This window comes from Corvus kubaryi, unplaced genomic scaffold (genome assembly GCF_017639235.1).
Source record: "Corvus kubaryi isolate FWS band 111438036 unplaced genomic scaffold, C.kubaryi_AGA036_p1.0 37387, whole genome shotgun sequence".
Lineage (NCBI taxonomy): Eukaryota > Metazoa > Chordata > Aves > Passeriformes > Corvidae > Corvus > Corvus kubaryi.
In genome coordinates this window covers 1985534-2008901 of record NW_024581129.1, presented here as the reverse complement: position 1 = coordinate 2008901, position 23368 = coordinate 1985534, and the positions used below count along the sequence as shown (strand labels likewise).

At 41.3% G+C, this 23368-nt stretch overlaps 3 protein-coding genes across 8 annotated transcripts in view; 1 reads left to right on the top strand and 2 right to left on the bottom strand.

Annotated features, from left to right (window-relative positions):
• Positions 1-3031, bottom strand: part of OTOA (otoancorin) — a 41516-nt gene extending 38485 nt beyond the window's left edge. For 2 of the 4 annotated variants that reach the window (XM_042037425.1, XM_042037427.1), the window contains exon 1: positions 35-3031. In XM_042037425.1, the coding sequence (XP_041893359.1) occupies positions 35-113 (79 nt within the window). In that variant the 5' untranslated portion in view covers positions 114-3031. The remainder of the gene's footprint in view (positions 1-34) is intronic. The other 2 variants (XM_042037426.1, XM_042037428.1) reach the window with 2 other exon arrangements.
• A 1918-nt stretch (positions 3032-4949) lies between these two features.
• On the bottom strand, positions 4950-23301 carry METTL9 (methyltransferase like 9). 3 transcript variants are annotated; one of them, XM_042037356.1, is made up of 5 exons: positions 22847-23301; positions 19147-19337; positions 16758-16967; positions 16158-16342; positions 4950-5680 (listed from the first exon to the last, which is right to left on the bottom strand). In XM_042037356.1, exons 1-5 carry the CDS (start codon positions 23018-23020, stop codon positions 5475-5477), a joined length of 966 nt encoding a protein of 321 aa, XP_041893290.1. In that variant the 5' UTR covers positions 23021-23301; the 3' UTR covers positions 4950-5474. The 3 variants fall into 3 exon arrangements, with proteins under 3 accessions (XP_041893290.1, XP_041893291.1, XP_041893292.1); XM_042037357.1 differs by having other exon boundaries at positions 4950-5677; positions 22847-23139; XM_042037358.1 differs by lacking the exon at positions 22847-23301 and adding an exon at positions 22370-22605.
• IGSF6 (immunoglobulin superfamily member 6) lies at positions 6364-12715 on the top strand. Its single transcript, XM_042037359.1, has 6 exons — positions 6364-6499; positions 8098-8448; positions 9348-9454; positions 10497-10550; positions 11165-11248; positions 12392-12715. Exons 1-6 carry the CDS (start codon positions 6433-6435, stop codon positions 12428-12430), a joined length of 702 nt encoding a protein of 233 aa, XP_041893293.1. The 5' UTR covers positions 6364-6432; the 3' UTR covers positions 12431-12715.
• Positions 23302-23368: the final 67 nt, after the last annotated feature.

Below are 23368 nucleotides of genomic sequence, written 5' to 3'. Positions count from 1 at the left end.
AAATACACCCCTTAGACAGGAGTTCTGGTCTTACCTTCAGAGTTCTGACTGTGAGTAATCTCAGCATGATTCATTGATATCAGCAAGAAACACATCTTCAAAAGTCTGGACATTTTTTCTGGTGTTTTTTAGAATAAAAAGATACTTGAATTGAAAAGGAAAATAGAACAGAGTCAAAAGGCAATATTCACCCCAAACTTTCATAGCTATAAATCAGAGACAGCCTATGCTGTGGAGTACAGATAGAGATCAGAACAATCCAGAACTGCTTGCTCCCAGGTTTTTAATTTAGATCTTTTTCTAGGATAGAGATATACCTTATGCAAACACAAGTCCACTACAAGTGTGTGAGCAGCTAGAATTATCTCCCTTTAGCAAGTGGCTCATTTAATTTTCTTCCTTGTAGCACCATTTATTTACTAAATTACACTGCACCTAAATATGACTTCAATGCAGTTTTCTTAAAACAGGCAAGCAAATCCTTTTAAAATCAGATAAAAAAGAAGATAAATAGAGGGAGAAAGGAAATTATAAAGAAGCTTCAAACAAACCCTAAGCTTTTCCTAGCTGGTTAAGCTGCCTGCAGGATCACTGCAAACTTGGTCTGGGACCCTCCATTTGCAGATGTCTGACCTCAGGGGTGGGACAGCCTGGCCCTTGTCCCATGTCACTGTAGGGTGCTCCAGGCAGGGAGGGGAAAGGAGTGCTCCACTTCCCTGCTGCCACATTTGGCAAAAAGGGAGAAAATGTCCTTATGCTCTTCTGAAGCAGAGGGAAAGTCACACATTTGGGAAACAGACCATGTCACTTCACCTGGACGGATCAAAGCCGTGGTCCTTGTACTCACAAGAAGTGTCCCATCAATGTTCCACCACCATCTCAGACAGTTTGTATAGAAAGAGATGTTTTAGCAGTTCTTGCTATCCCTGCTGCCCTGTGCTATGCAGCATGAAGACCACTGAAAGATAAATTATCTGAAGGGTAGTAATGGGATACCCAGAGCCTTTCACTGGGTTGTCACTGACTGCCATCAGAAAAAAACTGACAGTCTCACAGTCATCCAAAACAAAATGAATGTGTTGCTTTTGGTCCTGTTCATAGACATAGCAGCAATGCAATGGGATGGAAAGGAAGCAAAGACTGGGCAGCTCTCACTCACACAGGGGTTTCTGCAGCCACGTCCCCTCCGCAGCTCTGACGGCCATCAGCTGCTTCAATCCACACTGCAGGGAAGATTTTCTGCATCTGCACCCCTCAGCCTGACCCCCTGCTCAGCCTGAGAGTCACCACCCCACAGGTAAAACAATTAATTAATCTGACGTATTAGATGATGCCTTGATCCACAGATTGCAGCTTCTTACACTGGGATTAGTCCCTGATGTAACAAATGACATAGAGGGTCCCATTGGCCAACTTGGCTCTGACCACAGAGAGACTTTGTTAGTTTTCTCTCCCTTTCCCTCATTTCAAAGGTTTATTTGCAAGACACTGAATTTCTGCATTTCTTTTTGTTGCTGAATTTGGATCTGTGCTCACTGTCTCTTTTTTCCCCCCAAAGTTCTCTGCCACGGCTTGAGTTACAGATCTGACAATTTGATAAATACAACACCTTTTTTGGACTGTTTAATCCCATGTACCACGGTACTCTTTTATGAAAACGTCTTCCAACAAGCCTCCAGCAATACTTCAGTCTACTGCAAATACTTAAATCCAGTCTTGTAACAGGAATGACTCAAACTGTCAGATGATGAAAAATTTAAACATTAGACTAAGAAGCTATCACCTCTATCCTGTTCTTACACAGACTGAAACCCCTTTCAGCCACTCTTTTGGGAGCACCACAGTAAATGTCTCTCATTCAGATGTATCTGGTTTCCCAGACAATGAACTCACTTGTGTTTGTTTCAGCCGGTGCTCTAATAATTTTGCAGTAAGTTTTTGATAACTCTGCGTAGGTTAAATCATGCTTCCAGGGTCAGTCCTGATGTTTATTCCAATTCATTCACTTTGATCAGGGAGTGCATTTTAATTAAAGCATGCTAACTTAATACATAAGGAGATTAAATGCTAAGGGAAGTGCTTTTTCACCCTGACTAACTCAAGCGGACAATCAGCAGGTGCACAAAAAGTCTGCTGTGCAATAGCCCTGCTTGGTAAAACAATCTGTGGGATGAAGCAGTTCATTTTTTCGGTGAAACAGGTCTGTTTGCAGTTCACAGCAGCTTTCAGACAGCCCCAAATCACACTGTGGGGATCTCCTGCAGATCCCATCCAGCACTTTCCCAGAGATCATTCCTTGAATATGCTGTGATCAGATCTCTGACAAGTCACCCTTGCAGGACTCCCCACTTACGAGGAACTCCCAGATTGCCTTCTCCTTTCACTCCCCAAACAGCCACTATAACATGTACAGAAATCCTAGACATGTTATCACTCACTCCACATGCAGTCGCTCTCTTATCTGAAGCTTGATAACCAGAAAGCTGACCTCACAATCACAAGCCTTGCTGATAAGCCTGGGCACTGCCGGTGCCCACCTTCCCCCTTGCACCCGGGCTCTGAGAAAAAGCACCACACGCTGTGAGGGAACCCGCAATGGGTCCGGGCTGGAAAGGGAGAGAGGGGAGGAGAAGAGAAGGAGAGCCAGGACCCCAGAGCACTTTACCTGCCTCTGCCGTGTGCGCCTCCTGCCCTGCACTGCGGGAGCTGGGCGGCTCCAGCCAGGGACCCTGAGAGCAGCGCCAGGCCCAGCACCGCCCTGCAGCCTCAGGCGCCGGCCCAGCAGCGCCGGCCCTCAGAGCGGGCGGGCAGGACTCCCCTGCCGGGCTCGGCGGGCGAGGGAGTCCCAGAGCAGGCAGAAGGGGACACTTCTGTCCCGAGATGTAGAGAGCTCAACAAGCTGTGCAGGGGAAACGTAGGGCTGGGCTGGTGCTGCCCGGCTACCTCATCTCCCCGGCCCTGGGTTCCTCAGGGCAGAGTATGAACTGACTGTTCCTGGGATCACCCTGCAAAAGGGGGCTGTGGTTTTGACGGATGAAGCTGTTCCAACTTTGCTTTGAAGGTTTCTGGCTAAAAATCATGCCCTTGCACAGCATTGTTTTCCTACAGTGCAACACACCCAGTCCACCCTGACAAAACAGAACAGTTTAGTCACTCTCTAGGGCAAAACACTGCACTCAGCGAGAGCGCTGAAGTGCAGCCCGGACACTGCCACCCACAGCAGGACAGGAACAGCGGAAGGATGAGGCAGGATTCCCAAACCCGGGAGTAATGAATTCGGACATTGGAATTGCAACACTTGTTCCCTTAGATGGCATCTTAGAGTATTTGGGGCAATTTAATGAACTACCGGACTCAAGAGTTTCTCTGTGTGGGCTGAGCAGCATTAACTGCACACAAATGCTCTCTCAGGGCCTGCAGGGAGGAAGAAGTCCCTTCCCTCCACAGGAACTCTGGCTTTAGAAATACAGATGTAGGTACAGTCCTACGGTTTATTCTGTTTATTCAACACGACTAAGGTTTTCGACCCTGCTGAATTTAGGCTTTGTAGAAAGCTTTTCTTCATTATTGCTCATGTTTTAATTCCTCATCTCAAGTGTAAGAATAGTTGGTTAAACAGAGTGAATAAAGTAGAAAATCATAAGAAAGGAAAAAAACCTCCTATTATTTACATTGCACATTCTGTTCCTAGGCCTCTCAAAGCTATTACAAACTGAAATCCTAAGTGACAGGACTAAAAGATGAGAAACACGAAATGCAGTCTCTTGTGTGATTTTTAACCTGTGGAATTAAAACACTGAAGTACCTTTGAAGAAGTTTGTCTTAATACGTATTTGCTACCTTAACCTAAATTCATGACACATTAAAAATCATTTTCCTACTACTAGATGAGTACAAAATGAAGGTAGCAGAAGATAAATTAATGGATTCACTCCAGAGCATACATAGCTCATTTTCCCAACAGACAAATCTGATTGCACTATGTGCCAAAATGCAACAGCACATCATGAAATGAGAATAACACTGAGTCTAAATTACTGTTGAAAAGTAATTTGAAATTTCACCAGTCAAGTCCCTTGCCCCATACTACAGAATACTTACTTTTCCACAAAGATGACTGAGAACAAAAAGCTAATAAACTGGCAGGAGAAATCATTAACCATCAGGCTAAGTGAGTTTGAGGTAAACCTAAAATGACATATTAAGCATCCTACCTGGCGCAGAATCACCAATAATTATAAAAACCACGGAGCCCCCACAACAGACAACAACACTTTTAGACTTCAAAAGCAACAGAAGTCCATTCTCACTTTACTTACCTGAGGTTTCTCTGCTCTCTCACACCTGCAGCTCAAGCACTGCATGATGTACACCTGCCAGGTCTGTACTACTTATGATGTCTCTTGTTGTTTTAAAGGAAGGTTATATCCCAACTGCCAGAAATTATCCACTTAAAACAGTTTTTTAAACAAGACATGTTAAAATAAATAGCAATTATTTACTGCTCCTGAAGTAAGGAGAATGTCTCAAGCTAGCTGAACTCTCAAGCCCCTACAGCCTGATTCTCTCAGGCAGTTTGACTCAGGAAATTTGCAAGAAACCACCTGCAACTTTTTAAAGCTGAAAACATTTGGCAACAACTTGCTTAGAGGATTTGTTATTAAAGCCATCAGTTTAAAGTGCAGTTTTAACACGTTCTACCGTAAACCCTTTATCTGGAAAATGGCATATGCAAAAGCAATGAGCATTTATGAGGCTTTGAGAGGAACATGAAGGAACCCCAACCAAAAGTGATACATTTTTTATGCACTGTTATCCCTAACTAAATGCTGTTTAAATAAATGCAAGGTTGTGCTGCTACTGAAAGCTTGATTCTCAACATAAAGAGCAGTTGCTGCAGACAAGCATGGCTATGGTTACAAAAATGAACACAGAAGTTAATGCAAAAGTCATCTCAAAAAAGTTTATTAGCATGATTAAAAACGTGAAGAATGACAGTAAGAGAGAAAGTAATTTAGCATGGAAGATTATCCATTTCAACAGTTTTTATTCAACAAGGCTTGAACTGAATGGATAACTTTATTGCCAGATTTTGCTTGATTTCTTTCACAACAGTTCACACTGTATCGGTTTCACCATTATAAAGACTATTGCTTTTGTTTGGATATGATCCCTGTTGCAGGTAAGTATAAAAAAATATCCCCCATTGCTGCTGGATTGCAGAATGCAATGTTGGTTTAAGAGCTGGTAAAAAAGAAATTCTCAGCTGAGGAGTCCATTTAAAAAACAACCTTTTTTCCCCCCCTAATCACACTACAAAGAAATACATTAGTATTTTGGCCTTTAAATTTCTTACACGGTATTTGTTTAGCATGGCAATCCCAAAATTCCCTCCCTTTAAGTAACCATAAATCAAAACCCTCTTTCAGAGGCTGCTTCTTGGGTTAGACTGTGGAGCTTTACTTCACACAGGCTTACACTGGCTTGAGGACGAAGACAGCATCATCCAGCACGTAGTAGTCATTGTACATGTCACCTTCACAGAGGTAGGGCAGTCTGGTGAAAGCCTCGATGGCAAAACCTGCTTTACTGAAGACTTCTGGCAGGCTGTTCACCTGTTCTTCCCAAGTGTGCCCTTTGATTTCCAAAACTTCTGAGGGTTTTTCCCACTTGCCACCTACTGAGAAAACAGAACAGCTTTGTTTCAATTATAAAGAAAACTTTATTGTGTGCTGCATTTTCTTACAGAAAGCATAATTACACTGATTATGTTCCATTCCACGCTACACAGGAGGTTGCCAAACCCCTTGTAGATCTGCTGCAAGATCAGTTCTAGTTTGTCCCTGTTCAAAAGCAGCTTCTTTAAGGTTATCTTTTGTTACATTTTTAACTAGAAGTCCCAGGAGTGGCTAAAAGGTAACTGCCATTAGTGAGGCTGGTGTCCAGCAGACAAGCGCACAGGTAATTAACAGTTATTAGAGTCACCAACTTGGAAATTATGATTTGCTGTGAAGCTTTCACCAGTGTATCACCACATTACAATGGATGGCTACTTTGTGCCTTCAGTGGCCATCTACTAGCTGATCTGCTAAAGGCTGCTTAGGGTCATATAAAACAAAGAAGCTGATCACTTGCAGCATGCTGGAAAATGCATTATTTGTTATATCCAATGAAATAATCTGAAGGATTATAGGTACAACTCTCAGAAGTTCAAAATTTAAAGTTTTTCACTCATTTTCCAAGTAATGTCATCCACAACAAACAAAAGCTTTCTGGCTTGATCTGTACCTTTAACCAGTTTGCTAAATGCAGTAGTAAACACCCTTCTAAACAGGAAGTTCTACATCTTGTGATTAAGACAGTTCTGCAAATCCAAACATTTCCTAAGTTCCTCTTCCTTCATGAAGATTCATTTCCAGAGAGATACAAGAAATGGCATCTTTCAACAAATTAAACAACGTGCTAATGCTGGCATTTGACTGTATCCTGTATGGTGCTGGTAAGACTTTAAAAATATTTCTTATATTTTCTCATTTAACAGCAGTTAAAAAAGTCTGAGAATTTTGTGGTTATGATTTGCAACACAGCTACAAAATAAAAGCAGTGAAAAGTTTCACTGAAAATCAAGTTAATTTCTGCTATCTTTATAGAACTTCCAAAGTACGTAACTGCTAGCAAATACTTTTTTCTTCCAAAAGTCTTAAATGCTGCTGTAACCTGTGATTTATGGGTCAGATCCCGCTGCACCTCCCTGCCTGGAACACTCCAGAAGCAGCCGGGTTTCACTGCAACTGTGTTTGTTTGGGAGGAGGGTTTGGGAAGCTCAGCAGGCAGCACCTACATGACCTGAGGCCATGGAGTTCTGCTCTGCAAGGACACCAGAGCCTGTGGATAAGGTGGAAAAGAGAAGGGGATCAGCTGCAGAAGCACAAGCTACCGTCTTTCACCACACAGGGTGCAAGGACACCCACAACTTGAAATTTTCAGATTGCTGTAGCTGCTGTGGAATGGCTCTGATATGGACCTGACACAGAATCAGCTTCATTTTATTCCTGAAGAAGTCACAGACACTGAATCTGATTGGATTTGGTGAGAAAAATGGTGAAGAGACAATGTTAATTGTTCACCACGGACAGGTTTACAAATTGTGTATCAGCATTACACTAAGAGATTTCAGTTTATTTATCTTCTAATTTGTTATTTTCTGGCAAGCACAAAAGGATGCTGTTTAGATACTACCTTTATTCTCACTGCAATAATTTCAATGCCATACTTTAAATAACTACACAACTTATTTGAAAAAAAATATACTAAAACAGAATTTACACTGTGGATTTCAATAAGGACTTTAAAAAACCCCTTCCAGACTAGTCATATTAAACCACACATTATTTTAGTTCCTTAATTAAAACGCTCTTCTCTGATTACCCTTCCTGTTTTCTCTGCACACATTTTTAAATGTCAGAACTAACAAGCACTATTATTCTTAGAAACCCAGAGTCAATATGTGTGATGAAGTGGAAGAATGTCTTGGAACTATTGTGAATTCTAATCAATGTTATGACGTTGCTAAATTATAGATGTCTTGATTTATGACATTTCCACTGCCTGCCTTCGGGTTGTCTGGCTTGACTCAGACCAGTGGAGGAGAGAGAAAGCCCTGCAGAACTGCTCCACTGAGCAGCTGCACTTAGGTCACACAACACCCACCCCCACTGCCCAGCACCCCCCCAAACGTGCAGGACTAAATCTCAGGCAGGAAACTGCACAAAGTATTCTTCTGGTCTTCTCCAGTGCCAAAGGAAACATTCACATTGTTCACATCTATCAATCTTCTCTGTTTTGTCAGAAAATAGAAAGCCAAGTGCACTACCCCGTAGATGAAAGTGTGAAATTAGCACATGTGCAAGCTGTAGGAATTATCTAAGAACAACGTTCGCTGAAAACAGCCTTAACAATTTCAAGTTTGAAACGCGGCTGGTTTCCTCCTTTCCTCCCACCTTTTCCTGAATGAACCAAAAGCAGCTGTATTTTCTTTTTAGACTGTACCTTGCTTTTTAGCTGTCCCTCATGGTACCAATCGTTCCTTCCCAACAGGTGTTGCAGGTCAGTGCCGAGTCACTGTAACACAGCCCAGGTTTCAGCAAGCTGACTCCTCCACGAACAATGTGTCCCTAACATGCACTTTCTCTGCCTCTGGGTGCTCCTCCTCCCCACCTGAAGTTCTGTGGTTTCGCTTTTTAACTAATACACATCAGGATTTGTGTACTCCTGGATGCACAGATCATCAGAAGTACAAAGTACACTTATCAGGAAATAACATCTTACTTCAGATAAAAGATCTGACTGTAGATGACAATGCTGTTTATATCTGTGGAATAGCATTTTCAGACTCAAGTTCACCCCTCTCCAAACAAACAGGAGATGGAACAGTACTAACGGTAACAGGTCAGTTGTTCATTCCTTCTTAATGAAGCATCTTAGAAGAAATAAATTATCTTGTCTAAATACTCTCATTATTTATACTTTCAAGAATGACATTTAAGATGGAAATACCAACAAACCCATTAGGAGTAGTAGGACTATATTAAGATGTTATTAGTAAAACCAGAGGGATTCCACAAATAAGCATATCAACCTCGTTTGCTAATTAGCCTGTTCTATCATATGATGATGATGACCCTAGAATTCTACAAAAGAAAGAAGTTTTGTACTTGTGCTGTCTAAACATACTGTACATCCTCTTACATAAAGACTTTCATGGCTGTCAGAAAGGAAGTTTCAACAAAAAAATGGGAAGTAGAGAAACCAACATTTAGTAGAAGTATGTGCAAGAGAGTGCAGGCCTCAGACCGGGCATTCACTGTGCCAGCCTGAGAAAAATGTTCTAAACCTTTGTATCACTTGCCTTCTAGTTAAGAAAATAATGAAACTTCAGTAACTACATTTCAGTTTTACATGCCTAAAATAGAAAAAGAAAAAAAACCCAGCTGGATTATTACTTTCTTTATATTCCTTCCTTCCTTTAACTTCATGTCTGAACAGAAGCCTACGAGCTTTATTCAGATACACCTTTACAAGAGCAGAAAACTGGATTCCATTCTCTCTCTACCCCTAAAGGAAGGGTTTGTAATCAAAACTAACAGGTCTCCATTGCCCTTGCAAACATATGAGCAAACAAAAGGAAAATGGTCTCACAAAGGAATTTAGACTGAAAATGAACCAGAAAAATATTGATGGTATAAGGTTTTTTTAATTCCTCAGAGAAAGGGAGCTGGAATGCAGAGTCTTAAAAAAATTATGTGACTCAGAACTGCCCTTTATTCTAACGCTCATTTTTAATAAAGGATCAGGGAAGCAACACAGCAATGGAAAACTCATCTTCATGATCATCACCTCGTCCTTACTGTTCCTGTACAGCTCTGCTGTGTTCACATCCTTTGTGGTCTACAAGGTAGGCTCAAAGTGTTTTTTCTGGTTTTGTTCATTTTGTAAATCGATGCAGTTTTAACATCTCCATAAGGGGAATAAAAACACATTTCTAGATTTCATAACTTTTATGGTTAAGTTTTAAAGAGGAGGTTGGTTCAAGTCCATGAGCTGCACAAACACATCTGTGAAATCCTGTGTGGCACACACCTGGACTCTCAACAGCAACCACATTTTCTTTTTTCAGTAAAGTGTCTAAAAGAAAAGGTATTCTGAAGTTAAAATTACCCTGAGAGTATAAATTTCCAGTAAAGGTAAAATAATTTAAATTTCACATCAAAGTATTTATGAGGTGCAGTAAAGTTACTGCAGACTGACTTCGCTTGTCTACAGAGTCTCTTCATACATGGACAGAACAGATAACGGTAAAATTAAAAAATGAGACTTGGAAGAAGTTTTATGCTTACAGAAACAAACCCATTAAAATGCACATGGTTAAAAGCTATGTAATTACTGTTTTTTGTTTTTTTTTTAATCTAGAACAAAATTTGTGCTTAGATAAAAACACCCAGAGCTACAACTGGAACTCGTACATAATAATGAGACTTTGACAGGAGAATCAGGACTTCACAGTCCTTACTTCTATGATATGGTAAAATGGTTCTTTCCTGTAGTGACCACTGTCCAAGCATAAAGACAGGACTGGCTTTTTCATTTTTGTTTTTCTTTAGAAGTGAAGGTACAGAGTGAAGAGTACAGTGGGAAAAATTAAACAAGCCTTCTTCAGGGGAAAAACTGGATCTATGATGCCATTGGTTTCTTTTTGAGATTGTGTTTCAAGCAGGTCCCACTGTGCTCAAAGCAAAAATACTTGCAGTATCTACTACTAGAAGCTGAAAAAAACTTTACACATGTGAAAACCTCTCTGATTTTTCCTATGGTATCAGCTGATCTAGTGAAACACTTACCTACAAACTGACACTGCAAAAGGGCAACAATTTTAACTACTCTGCTAATTTCTCACCTTATATCTTATTTGCTTTGTCATTTATTTTCCCTCCCTCCAGTTAAAACCAAAGCTGCTAAAGAAAAGTGGGAAAGACCAAACAACACAGAACTACGTATGTTACCATGTTATTTGCTTTGCCTGTGATTCAGATCTTCTTCTTCTTGTCTTTTTAAAGTATATTTGGCATCAAATTTGTGATTAATTGATGATTCCATTGAAGAGACATTCCAAGCTGTTAAGGCTTCACTTTATATTTAACTAATTTTAACAAACCAGTTAATTTATTTTTAACCCATTGGATACATGGTAAAGTTAATCTATGTAAAGGCCATCTCTAATACACTGTTTCCTTTAGGTTTTAAGTAAAGTTGGTTCAAACTTCTGACAGTAACAGGTTTTGCTATTAATTTTTTGTTTCTTTAAATGATCCATTCAAGTAAGCGCTAATGTGTTTAAAAAACCAACCTGGACCATTATGTATCCTTGTACAAAAATCAGAAGCCATGCATTTAAATATCCATTAAAGAAGGTGCATATGTTAAGCAATGCAGTAGTAATGTAATTTAAAAGCCTTCTGCTTGCCAAACTGTGTGGTTTTAAATTGTTACTTAGTAACATTCCCAAAGACAAATCCAGGTAAAAAACCTGAATTACAAAAGGTAGAAAAAGATGCTTCCTCCAACATAAAATGTTGCACTGAACAAAAATATTTTAAATAATTTGCAGAACATAAATAGTGGCCGAAAAATTTTTCAAGCAATTGCTCAAGAACTTCAAAAGCAGAGATACGCTCAACACAGCCAGCAGCCTGTGAGTATGCACCTCCTAATACCTAAATTTATGGGGAAAAAGAGAAACCAAAACGTTTTAGGAGTACAGTGTGCCCATTTCCTTTAAAGTTGACAGAGGTGTAAAAAAAAGTATTCTGAATGACAGTCAGACATTATAAAGCATTATAAATGGCCATATGCATACAATTACATATCTATCTATTTACAGATGTGTGTGCAGATATATATACACATACACACCCACTCCTTTTAAAATTATGCATGTACATTTAAAAATAAAATTGCCAAAAGTTTGTATTTTGCCAAGAAGAAGTCTGGTTCTGGACTGTTTGCTAAATGCTTGGAGCTATTAACAGGTCATGTTTGAAAAATATTTCTTTTGCAGCTCCTCTTGCTCCCTTAACCCAGAATAGGGGACAGAAACATAACAGAACTATTATAAAAACTCAGGAATATATTTAAAAGTATTTCCCCTCCTTCAGCACACAGAGCCTAAACTAAGTATTCAATATCAGTGGGTAAAGAAAGCCACACAACTTATTTCATCATTCCAAATTTATGCTATCAAGTCTTATATGACAATAATTTTACATGTGCCATGTAAATTATTAAAAAAACCTGCAAAACCAAACCACACGACTTTAGAAGTCACAGGTATTTACAAGCAAAGAAAATGGTTTCAAAATTTTGCTTCAAAAATCTTGCTTGAGAAACAATGTTAATTCTTTCCTATTCTGAGTACAGAGACTATTCCAAGATGCAAGGAGGAACCAAATGAAACACAGACCAAAGTCAAGCACTTCTCCTATATACATCTTACTTCATTTATTTCCATACAGCTCCAATCATTTTCCTCTGTAATTACCCCTTTAAAGACTTCAAGTCCCTGCTGACATGACCTGGTCTTTGGTTTGAGCATCAGATATGAAAATATGGGCTATGTTTTACTGCCTCTGTGCTCCCTGGAGATTAGGAAAAGTCAATAGGGTAAAAAACATGTTCTGAAGCCTGTAGATACCACATGGACAAAAACAACTGGGTAAGAGGGGAGAAAGGATTTTACTGAAACACTAAAGGGATGGAGTTTGCCTCAAAAAAGGAATTTTGCCTTTATTTAAAAAAAATAAAAATCACCTCAATAACGAAACACTTCTCTCCCCAGGATGATTCGGAAGATGGCACCGTTTATCAGAACAGATGAGAATGTGCAGCACTTCAGATCTGTTCAACAGTTCTGGTGCAAGCAAAGGGGCTGGTGAGGAAGTTAAGCCTCTTCACAGACTTCCTTTGCTTTAAAGGGAGAGGACAAAACCTTGCAGGGCAGTGTTCTTCAGGAGTATTTTCTAAACAGATCACCAGAACCAAGTGCATTGTACCTTACATCTGTGTTACCCATTCCATTTTCCATTTCCAAGAACCCTGGGAAAAGACTTCATCTTTGTAAGATAACTGCTGATGCTTCATAGAAGTTTCCTATTTTAGTTTAGATTGAATTCTGTGTCTTCTTTTTTTTCTCTTTACATAAACTTACATGTATTCCTTTTACATGAACTGGGCAATTGTGAAACACGTTTGATAATTTACAGCAACAGAAAATAAACTCGTTTCATGGGTGAAATTCTGGGTTTGGTCATATTAATGGGATAGCTATTGATGTACCATTTACAGACCAACACTTAATGAGCCTTAGAACAGCTTAAACAGAGCAAAACCTGTCAGGCAAGCAGAAAAAAGTGACAATATAAACACATGCACTATCCTGGCAAAGCTCATTTGGGATGGGAGCTTCCTCCAAGCCTATTTAGGAAAGTAATGCTCATTGTGAAAAGCTTGTTCCTCCAATACTAAAATTCACCTGCTAGACTGGCAACCCCCATCTCCCAGTCCTACCATCCCAAGTCAGGAATACCTGGAGCACCACATTTTGCCTTTGCATGCCTGTTCAACATGGATACAAGAACAAAAAAGAACTACACTATCCAGTCAAAGGAAGTATACTGGTTTTTTTAAAGTACCTTTTTCAGCAGTTACTACCCAGCCAATCTGCAAAATCAGCACTTTTACAAGATACCTGTTGGTATCAAGCATTTTCCCTTCTAAAGAACAGCTGCATCTTTTATCGTAATTTAAATAAAGCAAGGCTTTGTTTAACAAATGAAGTGGCATTTCTCACTTCAGCAGGATGAGAACTGACAACTGAGACAAAGCAAGGGTCCATCTTACACACTACTGTGTTTCCAGCTCAATAATAGTATTTCAGGAGGATGGAAAAGACACCTTTGCCTTCTCATCCCTGTCAATCAATCACAAGGGTATTAATGTGTTCAACAAGGAAATTTCACACTCCCAGGCTCCCAGTGTTCACTACTTCTGAAGTATGGCATGGCATTTTTATTTTAGAGAAAATTACACCAGTCTAGTCATGTATTATCCAATAATGACTTTTTCTGTCTGTATTAGGAAATACAAAGGATTCTCATATGACTCTATGAGATACCTATTAGAAACAAAGTTGTGGTAATATTTGTTCTTAGTGACTGGGTTTAATACCTGATGATTCATTCAGCTCTCTGACCTAATTTAGAAATCTGAAATAATTGCATTCCTGGTTGTCCTGCATGGTGAAATAAAACTGAAAAGCCCAGAGAGAATTTATGATTAAGCTCCTACGGACTCTAGGTGTCACTGTCATTCCACAAACAGTGAGCACAGATCTGTATTTTAATTCCTCCTCCACCTTGCTTTGTTCTCTTAGAGCAGGTTTTATATTATTCACATAGACTGTTTCCACCATTACCATCCCCTTATATTGCATGTAATAACCCAAATATCTCATTTTGATTAAAATAATTTCTCCACTTCTATCTATGGATCTGCCACTGGATCAAACACCTTACCTGCCCCAACTCTTTTCCATTTGTTCTCCCTCTAGAAAATTCAAGTTTCACTATGTGGGTCCAAGCTGGTTTTAATGAGCTGCTGCAAGAAGTTACTTGAGCCATGAAATGTTCTCCTCTTTGAATGTTCCAAGTATAATTTTGTTACATATAAAACATATGTACATATCTATTTTTAAAATGCATCATCATGTAAAACAGCTGAATGAAATACTGAAATCCTAAAATGTTGTTTAGATCATGAAGATAGTCTGGCAGTTCACTGTCTGTTTCTTTAGCCCACAGTTAAATTGATGTTAAGTGGGAAGGCTGTAACTTTTGTGTGTGTTAACCTGCATTGTGAACAGTTTATACGAGTCCATATCCATAACAGTGGCAAACAGACAAACAGAGCATGTTTTTAAGTTTCAGAGAATATTAAGGGAACAAAAATGCCTTCAGCAAAGTGACTCATCTGCCAAGTCACCATCACGAATAAAATTATGACACTGGTTTACGAATCATCTTACAACAGCATTTCAGCTTTCAACAAGTAGGAATGAGTGTGTCCAACAATCACACAACAGGTGTCCAGTCCCTTGGGATTTATAAATTTAACTCTCTCTTCTCCTCCTAGTGTAAAGTAGGAGACTAATGATGGAGGATATAAGCAGGCTCAGAATAGTTTGTTCCTTCATTTATCCTCCTCCTGTTGAGCCAGGGAGTTGTACATGGTCTGTCATGGGGTTACCCAACAAAATGCAGAAAAGTAGATGTGGGGTGCAACAGTGATTGCCAAACGCAATGGCACAGAGTTTTGAAGGCACACAAAAAAAGAAGCACTTCTCATTTTTTGGTTTTAATATGCCAGTGAAAGACTACAAAGACACTGCTGTTATTTGGAATTCTGAAGGATTTCTACAAGGGGAAGCCATATTGTTCCACATTACAGGAACAATAAGTTGCAACTAAATATGCTTGAAATACTTTACAGATGCCTAAGTCAAACCCCAAATCTAATTTAAGACACACTACTTTTCAGAACAGTTACAAAATTACAAGCTCAAATACTGTATTTTAAGTAATTCTTCATCTGTTGGCATTACTTCTTGTACTTAAAACTTCTTTTCTCCCTTCTCCCACGAAAACACCATTGGCATGTAAAAAGAGAAAATCAGATTCAGTTTGATGCATTTGTGATTGCCAGAACATGATTAGTTCTGTATTTTCTGGGCATCCACGCCTTTCCACAGACAAGTCTTAGCACTCAAGGAGAACCAGAGGCCAAACAATGACTGATGATCATCAGCCTCCTGGAACTCAAACCACCTTCAGGGTGCTTCAACCTGAATCCACAATCACAGGCATGTAAAAAAGTTCCTAGTCTCTTTAGAGTTTAGTCAGTGGGACAGATTAATCCGAAAATCTCTCATATATTTCTTTAAAATCCAAGTAGGGTAAATAATTGAGTTTTAGCACTGAATTTTACTTTTTTATTCCTGCTACTAGTACAAGGTAAATGAATACAATACTAGTAGTGGTTGATATTTGTATTCGTAGGGGTCTGTATTTTTCTTTGAGACCTCATGTTGGAAAGTCAAAGTTATCTCGCTATGAATTTTTAGGTAGGATTCATCTGGAACACTTCAAACAGCTTGACCTGAACTACCTATCCAGCACTAGACAGTTCTGATGGTTTTGCTCAATTGGTCACTAGAGACAGCTGGAGTCACCTCTAGGTAAAAGGCCCTAATCAGGGACCAGTTTTCCCAAGCTGTTCCAACACAGCTGAAATGTGGTAACTTGCAGAACAGGATCTGTGACTTCAATATTTGAGCTTTTTGTTGGTGCCAACAATGTATTCTGTGGAGTTAACAAAACAGCTTACATCATGTAGCCTATTTACCTATGATTTCATACTTCTGGACATGCCCTGTTATTTGCAAGAAAATCCAATACAAACATGTCATTTATTAAACATTTAATTTGGGATACTAGATCCTACAAATGTTTTCTTTAACTGCCTAAACAGCTGTTAATCTGTGCACTTACCATTTTCCACATAGGGGTGGAATGGCAGAACCAGTGCTAGGATGACTCTGCCTCTGGTTGGCTCCAGTACACTTCTAATATCTTTTAATACAGTCAGTGGTTGATCACAGCGATCCAGCAAATTCAAACAGCTGATAACATCATACTGAAATCCTGTGTTTTGCCATTCATTTATACCAAGCACCCTGTGAAAGGAAAGACAAAGAGATACAGTCTGTTGAAGACAAAAATTCCCTGTGGATGTGTTGACAGTGCAGGTAAGGTCAACCATTTAGAGAAGAGCCAGACACAATCCCTTCTGGTCTTTTGGAAAAGAAAACTAAATCAGTGAACATCATGGCTACATGTCCAGCCCTACGAACCTTGATACTGCCTGATAAACATCAGGTAATAAAGGAGACAAAACCCAACACTGCTAACATCAACCAACTGCCAACACAACATCAGATGTGTTTGTTTTTCTGCTTTTGTACAGGTTAGCCTTTTCCATAACAATCAAACAATAAAGGAATTGACTGACAATACTGAACATTAATTAAATTACAAACAGATTGCTGTAATGTCTGATATAAAGGATGTAGGAATTATTCAGTACAATACCTGTATTTCTTCTTCTGAAGCTGCCATATCATAGTTTCAGACAATTCAGTGGCATAGATTTCTTCAAAATGAGGACTCATGACTTTAGTGACTTCTCCATCCCCAGCCCCTAAATCGAGAAGTCTGTGGGATTTCCATTCAGGATTTATTTTAAGCAGTCTTTGAAATTGTTCTGGGGAAAACACAAACATTGAGCCCCTTCCCAGCAGCCTGAAATGTAAAACCAAGAAATGACCAATTTTGTACAAACTTAACCGGACAGGCAGTAAAGAAATTTAGAATGTGCTTTGGCAGGAACCAGTCACACATAATATTAAAAAAGGTCACCACTCGGATAAATTCTAAATCCAGTTCAACTTGCCTTGCACTTCTAAGAGCTCAAACACAGAGCCACATGCAGTTACAGTGGTTAAGACTCCAGAAGGAATTTGATTAGGTAAGGAAGAGCTTGTGGAGTGCAGCTCAAGAAAATGATTGCATTAAAACAGAAAAAGGAAGGGGAAGAGAAAGAGAAGCAAAGATAAAGACTGAACTTTATTTGTCACATCTGCAGGTCTGAATCTCTGCCACCTACTTTAAAATAAAACCAAGATAAAATAACAGAGGAAATAAAATGGCTGCAGACACAGAAGTATGCACAATGAATGAGGAATAGGATGTGGAAAGAGGAGACAGGGAACAGATTTAAAGAAAGGATGGGGGTAACACTGCTGGAGGGGCAAAAGAGATTTTTTTAATTCTATGTTACAATGGCTTTTGCTGCTATCTGCAGATCCTGCATTCAACATGAAAAGCTGTGGAACAGAAAATAGACAACTCATTAAGGAATTGGGTAGAGGTGACAGTTGGATTCCTTGTGGATCAAGTCAATGACATACCCGCCCATAACTGTTTGAAGACTACACTGTGACACACTTCAGCTGTCATAGCAGAATTCAATGATGAAACAGTTAGAAGAACAGGCAGAGGAAAAATAACTGGTCAGTAATAGACTGCAGGTAGATAAATACTATTCTTTAAACTCCTGTCGGATAGCAGGTTAAACTTAAAGACAATGAACAGGAAAAAAAAAAAACCAGAAAAAAGATAAACAGAGATAAAAAGACTCAAAGAATAAAAAATGTGAAAAGGAGGGAGCCTAGGGAAGACTGACTGTACTAAAACCCAAAGAAACAAAAAGGACAGAGTATACAAAGTCATAGAGAAGAAACTAAGCAGGATATCAAATGTATAAAAATAAACAGACTACATCCAATTTAAGTAGAGGCCCCTTGCAGCACACATGTGTCAGTCCACACTGTATAATTGGCTCATAGCTATTATTCCTAACAGCATTATGAGGTGTTATTCAAAGCCCTGAAGAGCCTTTGAAAAAAAAAATAGACGAGAAAGGAAGAAGAGACCAAAGGAACCTTTATATAGAGCTACACATAACTAAGAACACCACAGGGAAGCTCATAAAGTCATCTGGGTAGAAAATAAGGAAAAAGACTATTTTTCTAGCCCCAGTAGACAGCTCCTATCTTGTGTCAGACTGTGCAGAAGTATGTAGCAGGTGCAGAGGTGGGGATACTAGAGAAATTGGCTAAATGTAATAAAATGCATTCTTTAGGAGGTCAAAACTGATAATCTGTTAAATGTGTCTGAATGAGGTGAGGTGAGCAAAAATAGGCACTGACTTCTTTGAAAAAAATACTAAAGCACCTATGAACAGCCAAACTCCCCTGCAACTGATGCAATAAGAATAGAAGAATGCTGTTTGATCAACTTATGTTTTCCTGCTCTGCTGATGCAGACATGCTACATCAGAAGTTTCCTGTTCCACTGCAGCTTACACACAAATTGAGGTGGAATTGTTTTAGAGAATAAGAGGAAGGACAGAATTCCACATTAGTGTTACAACATTTGGCCAGCTTTGCGCTGTTTGCCATGATTTGCAGTTGGCAGGTACACACTCTGCAGTAGGAAGAGTTTCAGGTGCAATACAGAACTGACTGGATACAGCCAACAACCTGCACAATCACAACAGTAACTGATATAAATGTGGCAGTAGGGGAAGGGCAAGGTGTGGGGGGAGAAAGCTGAGGGAAGGGACACAAAGAAAACACTCTCTTAGTTAGAAGAAAATTACACAAGTTATAAAATACAATCAGAATCCTCTGTCTTTTATTAATAGCAATTACCTCCTTTGTCCCCCCATACTGGAAATAGTGATCACCAGTTAAGAGGGCTGGGCATGATGAGCACAGGAGGGCATTTCACATCTGACAGACCAGCAAAGGGAAATTACACATTTTGAAAAGCTGGCAGATTAAGGGGTAGGGCTGAACACTTGAAAACTCTAAATCCAAACTGTATTTAGCTTACTCAAGATCGACTTTTCACTTACCCATTGATAGATGTTCTGGACATAAAAAGGCTAAAAATAGAGGACACAAAAGAGTGATAGAGCTGGATAAACAGCCAGCCTGACTTCTCAATGCTGTTGTTTAAGAAGATCTGTGTTCCTTGGTCAAGGTAACTCTGGACAAAAATGGGCTGAAGGGATTCAGACAACTGTTCTGTGTTGCAGACATACCACTAGAGAAAGAGACAAAGGATCATTAAAAAAGTTCAGCAATGTAAACCCAAAAATAGTAAAAATAATACACAGAAAGCTATTATCAATTTCCATAAATACTAAAGTTTAGTTTTTCCTACAGTCTTTCCAACAAACTTCAGGTTAAAATTAACTCAGAATTGTAACAAAGTGAGGACTAATTACTTGCTAAGAAATAATGCTTTAAACTTTTGTCTTAATCATTACTCTGTTCTTTGAAGATATCTACAAAGGTAAACTCCCTAGAAAGCCATTGTAGGTTCTCTGTGCGAAAGTTGTATTTAAAAAATTTAAATTTCTTTTTTAACGAAGAGCATCACTATTATTTTTCACTCTCCTACACTGACATGGAGTTATTCCCAGTCCTTCTCATAAAATGCCATTGTGTCTGTTTTCTACCATCAAGAATTATTCTCTACAGCCAACACCCTTTTATCTCACCCTTAAATCTTGCAATAATGTGCCTTAATCTGACTGCATGTGTTCATTGTGCAGATAGGGAGCTTTAAGTATCCTAAAGTGAGATGTAGAGTTTTAACAGAACCTGGTAAAAAACGCATGTGGAAGGACAGAAACTGTCAGCTGGGGTAACTCCCCGAAGATTTAACACACAGGTGCTCAGACCCTGATCCCATCACATTCATTTGCCTTGCTGGGAGAGGAACATTCACTCAGTGCAGGTTTACACAGCCTTCAGCACAATGGAACTTCCAGTCACTACTGTAATGGGACAGGATTCTCATCCCAGTGTGTGCAGCATCCCAGCAAGCAGAGGGGAGCACACAGTGCACCAAGGCCCTTATGCCAGATCAAACACTGGCCCAAAGCAGCGAGGGAAGACCCTTCAGCTGAGCAACAAATGTGCCTGCTTAGGATTGAAAACCACCTGGAAATGGGTGCATTTCTGGCAGAATCAGGCTTGTGACTGTACTTTCAAACACACTTGTAGACAGAACAAGTGAGTGATCCTTTCCTCTGAAAAACAGATTCTGAGTCTGCCCCAGGGATCCCCGAGACTGCTGATTCACTGGTTTAGGTCTCTTCTCACTGCAGCTCAGTGCTTGTTAAATAAAACAGCACAGGCCAGTGAGTCCCAAAAGGAATCCTTAGTGGCTCCTGAAAAACCACTAAAGCAGCAGCTTGTGTACTTTGTCCATTCATTCAGAAGCCAATTCCAAGAGCCGGGCAGAAGCAAATGATCCCAAGGAGCTGAGGAGCAGGCTGGGATGTGTCAGGTTCACTCACGAGGCTGCTGCCTCACTCCACTGAACAGGTCTGGAGTGGCTCAGATGATTTGCCTTTTGCAGTGTGTTGCCAGTTTCAATCCAGAAGAAAACATTTTCAAAGCCTTGGGAAACACAGGCTTTGTTCCATAAGCAGCATGACTACACATATGCTGTACCTGAGCTCACACACCTTGGGGTTCTGCACTGAACTCTCACCTGCAGTTCCACTGAAAAACAACAGTCCTGCAATTCTTGTCTTTAAGACTTCTGATTATTGACATAACCATTGGCAGAAGGGTGATGGTGACAACTAACAGAAGCTTGTTTCCAAAATTAAGGTGTTGTTCACAGATCTCCACTTTCTTCTCATTATGGTTTAGTGGGCATGGTGGTTATTTGGTCGAAGGTTGGACTTGATGATCTTGGAGCTCTTTTTCAACCTCAATGACTAAATGATTCTATGATCCTTCATGTTTAATCTTGCCAATAAGGTTATTGACAACTACCTATATAACACCAGTGAATAACAGAAATGCTAACAAATTATAAGACCAAAACCCCCCTCACCAAAAACTCCCAAACCCAATCTAAATTTCAAATTAAAAAAATGGTGAAAACCAGCTTAATTCCAGAACTACTTCCTCAGAACAGAAACTGCTTTTGTTTTCCTCTATGTACAACATATGAAATGCCACTAGTTTCATGACAGAAAGTGTGTCAATCTTTTATCTTTTCAGATTGTTGTGCTAAGACCTTTGTTATAATAAAAATTATAAACATTGCAACTCTTGCCTAATATTAGTAAAAGGATTAAACACTTCTTTAAGTGTTAAGTCAATAAAACTGCAGAGAGTCAAAGTACCAGGGGTCTCAACATGCAATCCTTGCTTACCCCACAAACTCAGTAACCATAAATCTTACTAAATGTACTAAATAATCAATACCTACATTTAAAATCTAGATCTAATATAATAGAGATGGAGATTATCCACTGCAGACCATCTACCTGTGAATGACACAGGCACCTCCACAACACATTTTCCTGACTTGTTTTTCTACTACTGCTTTTAACAACACAAAAGACCTTCAGATTTTCTTTGTTCACCAGAAGGAAGTTCTTCCTGTAAACCTGAATTCTGCTTCTCTTTGTACTTATGTCTTGAATGATCCAAACAGCAGACCACAAGCATTAAATTCCAGGGATACATCCACCCAGCAAGATTCTGGATGTCAGTGCCCACCCAGAGCACTAAGAACGCTGCAGTAATGGATCAGCAGGAAGAATTATGGTCTTCCTTTGTACAGCAGTCCTCAAGTGTTTATACTACGTTTTCTTCGTTAGCTCAGCTCTGCATATTTAACCTAGATTAAGCTGCCAGCTTCCTTCTGCACTAAGAGTTTCTATTAGCCCTTCTAACTCCTGTCAGATTTTCAGTAGCATTTTGCCAAAACACAGCGCGGATCTGAACACGTTCCAAATGAAATCTATCACATAACCATTGCGTTGCAAGGGCATAGCCCCTAACTTCTCCACCAGGTACCGACCCATGTGGCCACACTGCCCAAACATAGCACTAACCTTTTACCGCAGTCGGATCCCATTGCAACAACTCATTCCTAGTTTGCCACCTACTACCGCTCCAAGGCCTCTGTGGGATTCTCAGTTTCCCACTTTTTTTGTTTTCCTCTAGATGCACCGGTACTAATTACAAACATCTCTGTGATTACAAACCCCCTCCCGTCACCGCCACCTGCAAACTTCACTGGAGCGCTCTCACAGGGCTCACCGGACAAACCGGGGGTGGCATTGAAAATACCGGGGTGCACATCCTCAGCCCGGGGCGCGCGTCCAGAACCCGGGGCGCACCTCTGCCGGGAGCAGCTCCGGCCCCGACCCGCTCCGGCTGCCGGGACAGGCGCCGCTGCCCCCGCCGGTACCGCCGGGCTCGCCCCGGCCCCCGCGGCGACCCCGCAGCGGCGGTACCGCTCCGCGGCGCGTTCCGCAGGCAGGGCACACGGCAACTTTCTCACCGCAGGACCGAGCGGTTCCCTCTCTTTGTCTGCGCTGCCCGGCCCGGTGCCCCCTCAGCCCGCACCGCGGTCCCCGCTCCTGCCGCCGTTCCCCCCGGCGCACCCCCGCCCCTGCCCGGCGGAGCTCCCCGGGGGCGGGGGGTCCCCGTGCCGCCCCCGCCGCCCAGCCCGGCACGATGAGGGGAGGGGAGGGAAGGGAGGGGCGGGCAGGGCGGCCGCCGCCGGGGCTGTACCTGGTGGTTCTCCCTGGCGTCCGGGGCTGGCTGGCGGTGGCTGCCCATCATATTCACGTAGAGAGACCTGGATAAAGGGCTCCGCAGGTACCGGGCAGGGCCAGCCCACATCGTCCTCCTCAGCACCCACAGGAGCAGGGTGTAGCAGCCCAGCCAGCACAGCCACAGTCTCATGGGGAAGGGGCGCGATCAGCCCCGCGCGCCGCCGCCGCCCCCCCGCTCCATGGCAGCGGCGGCTCCACTCGGGGCCCGCGCACACGCTCCGGGCGGAACGCGCCGCCGCGGCAGCGGAGCCCGCCCGGACGCCTTCGCTGCGACACGCCGGGGCCTGGCGCGCACCGGCTCCCTTCCTCTCCCTCGCCAATGGCCGGGCGGGGCCGCGCCGCGTTCGAACCGGAGCGGGGCTGGGCGGGGCGGGCCCGCGGCGGCTCGGCCGGGCCCCTCGGCCGGGCCCCTCCTTCCTCCCCGCCCCGCGGATCGCCGCCAGGGCCGGGGAGGGGGCTCCGCTGCCGCGGCGGCGCG

Bases quoted from the DNA above. Each gene is read 5' to 3' on its own strand.
- IGSF6 (XM_042037359.1), top strand. From the start codon at position 6,433: ATGGCATCTTTCAACAAATTAAACAACGTGCTAATGCTGGCATTTGAC. The intron at 6,500-8,097 runs GTAAGACTTTAA...CCTTCCCAACAG, and splicing joins CTGTATCCTGTATGGTGCTG to GTGTTGCAGGTCAGTGCCGA. The intron at 8,449-9,347 runs GTCAGTTGTTCA...TTTTTAATAAAG, and splicing joins AACAGTACTAACGGTAACAG to GATCAGGGAAGCAACACAGC.
- METTL9 (XM_042037356.1), bottom strand. From the start codon at position 23,020: ATGAGACTGTGGCTGTGCTGGCTGGGCTGCTACACCCTGCTCCTGTGG. The intron at 19,338-22,846 runs GTACAGCCCCGG...CTCTTTCTCTAG, and splicing joins ACGCCAGGGAGAACCACCAG to TGGTATGTCTGCAACACAGA. The intron at 5,681-16,157 runs GTAAGTGCACAG...CTGTTTTCTCAG, and splicing joins CCACCCCTATGTGGAAAATG to TAGGTGGCAAGTGGGAAAAA.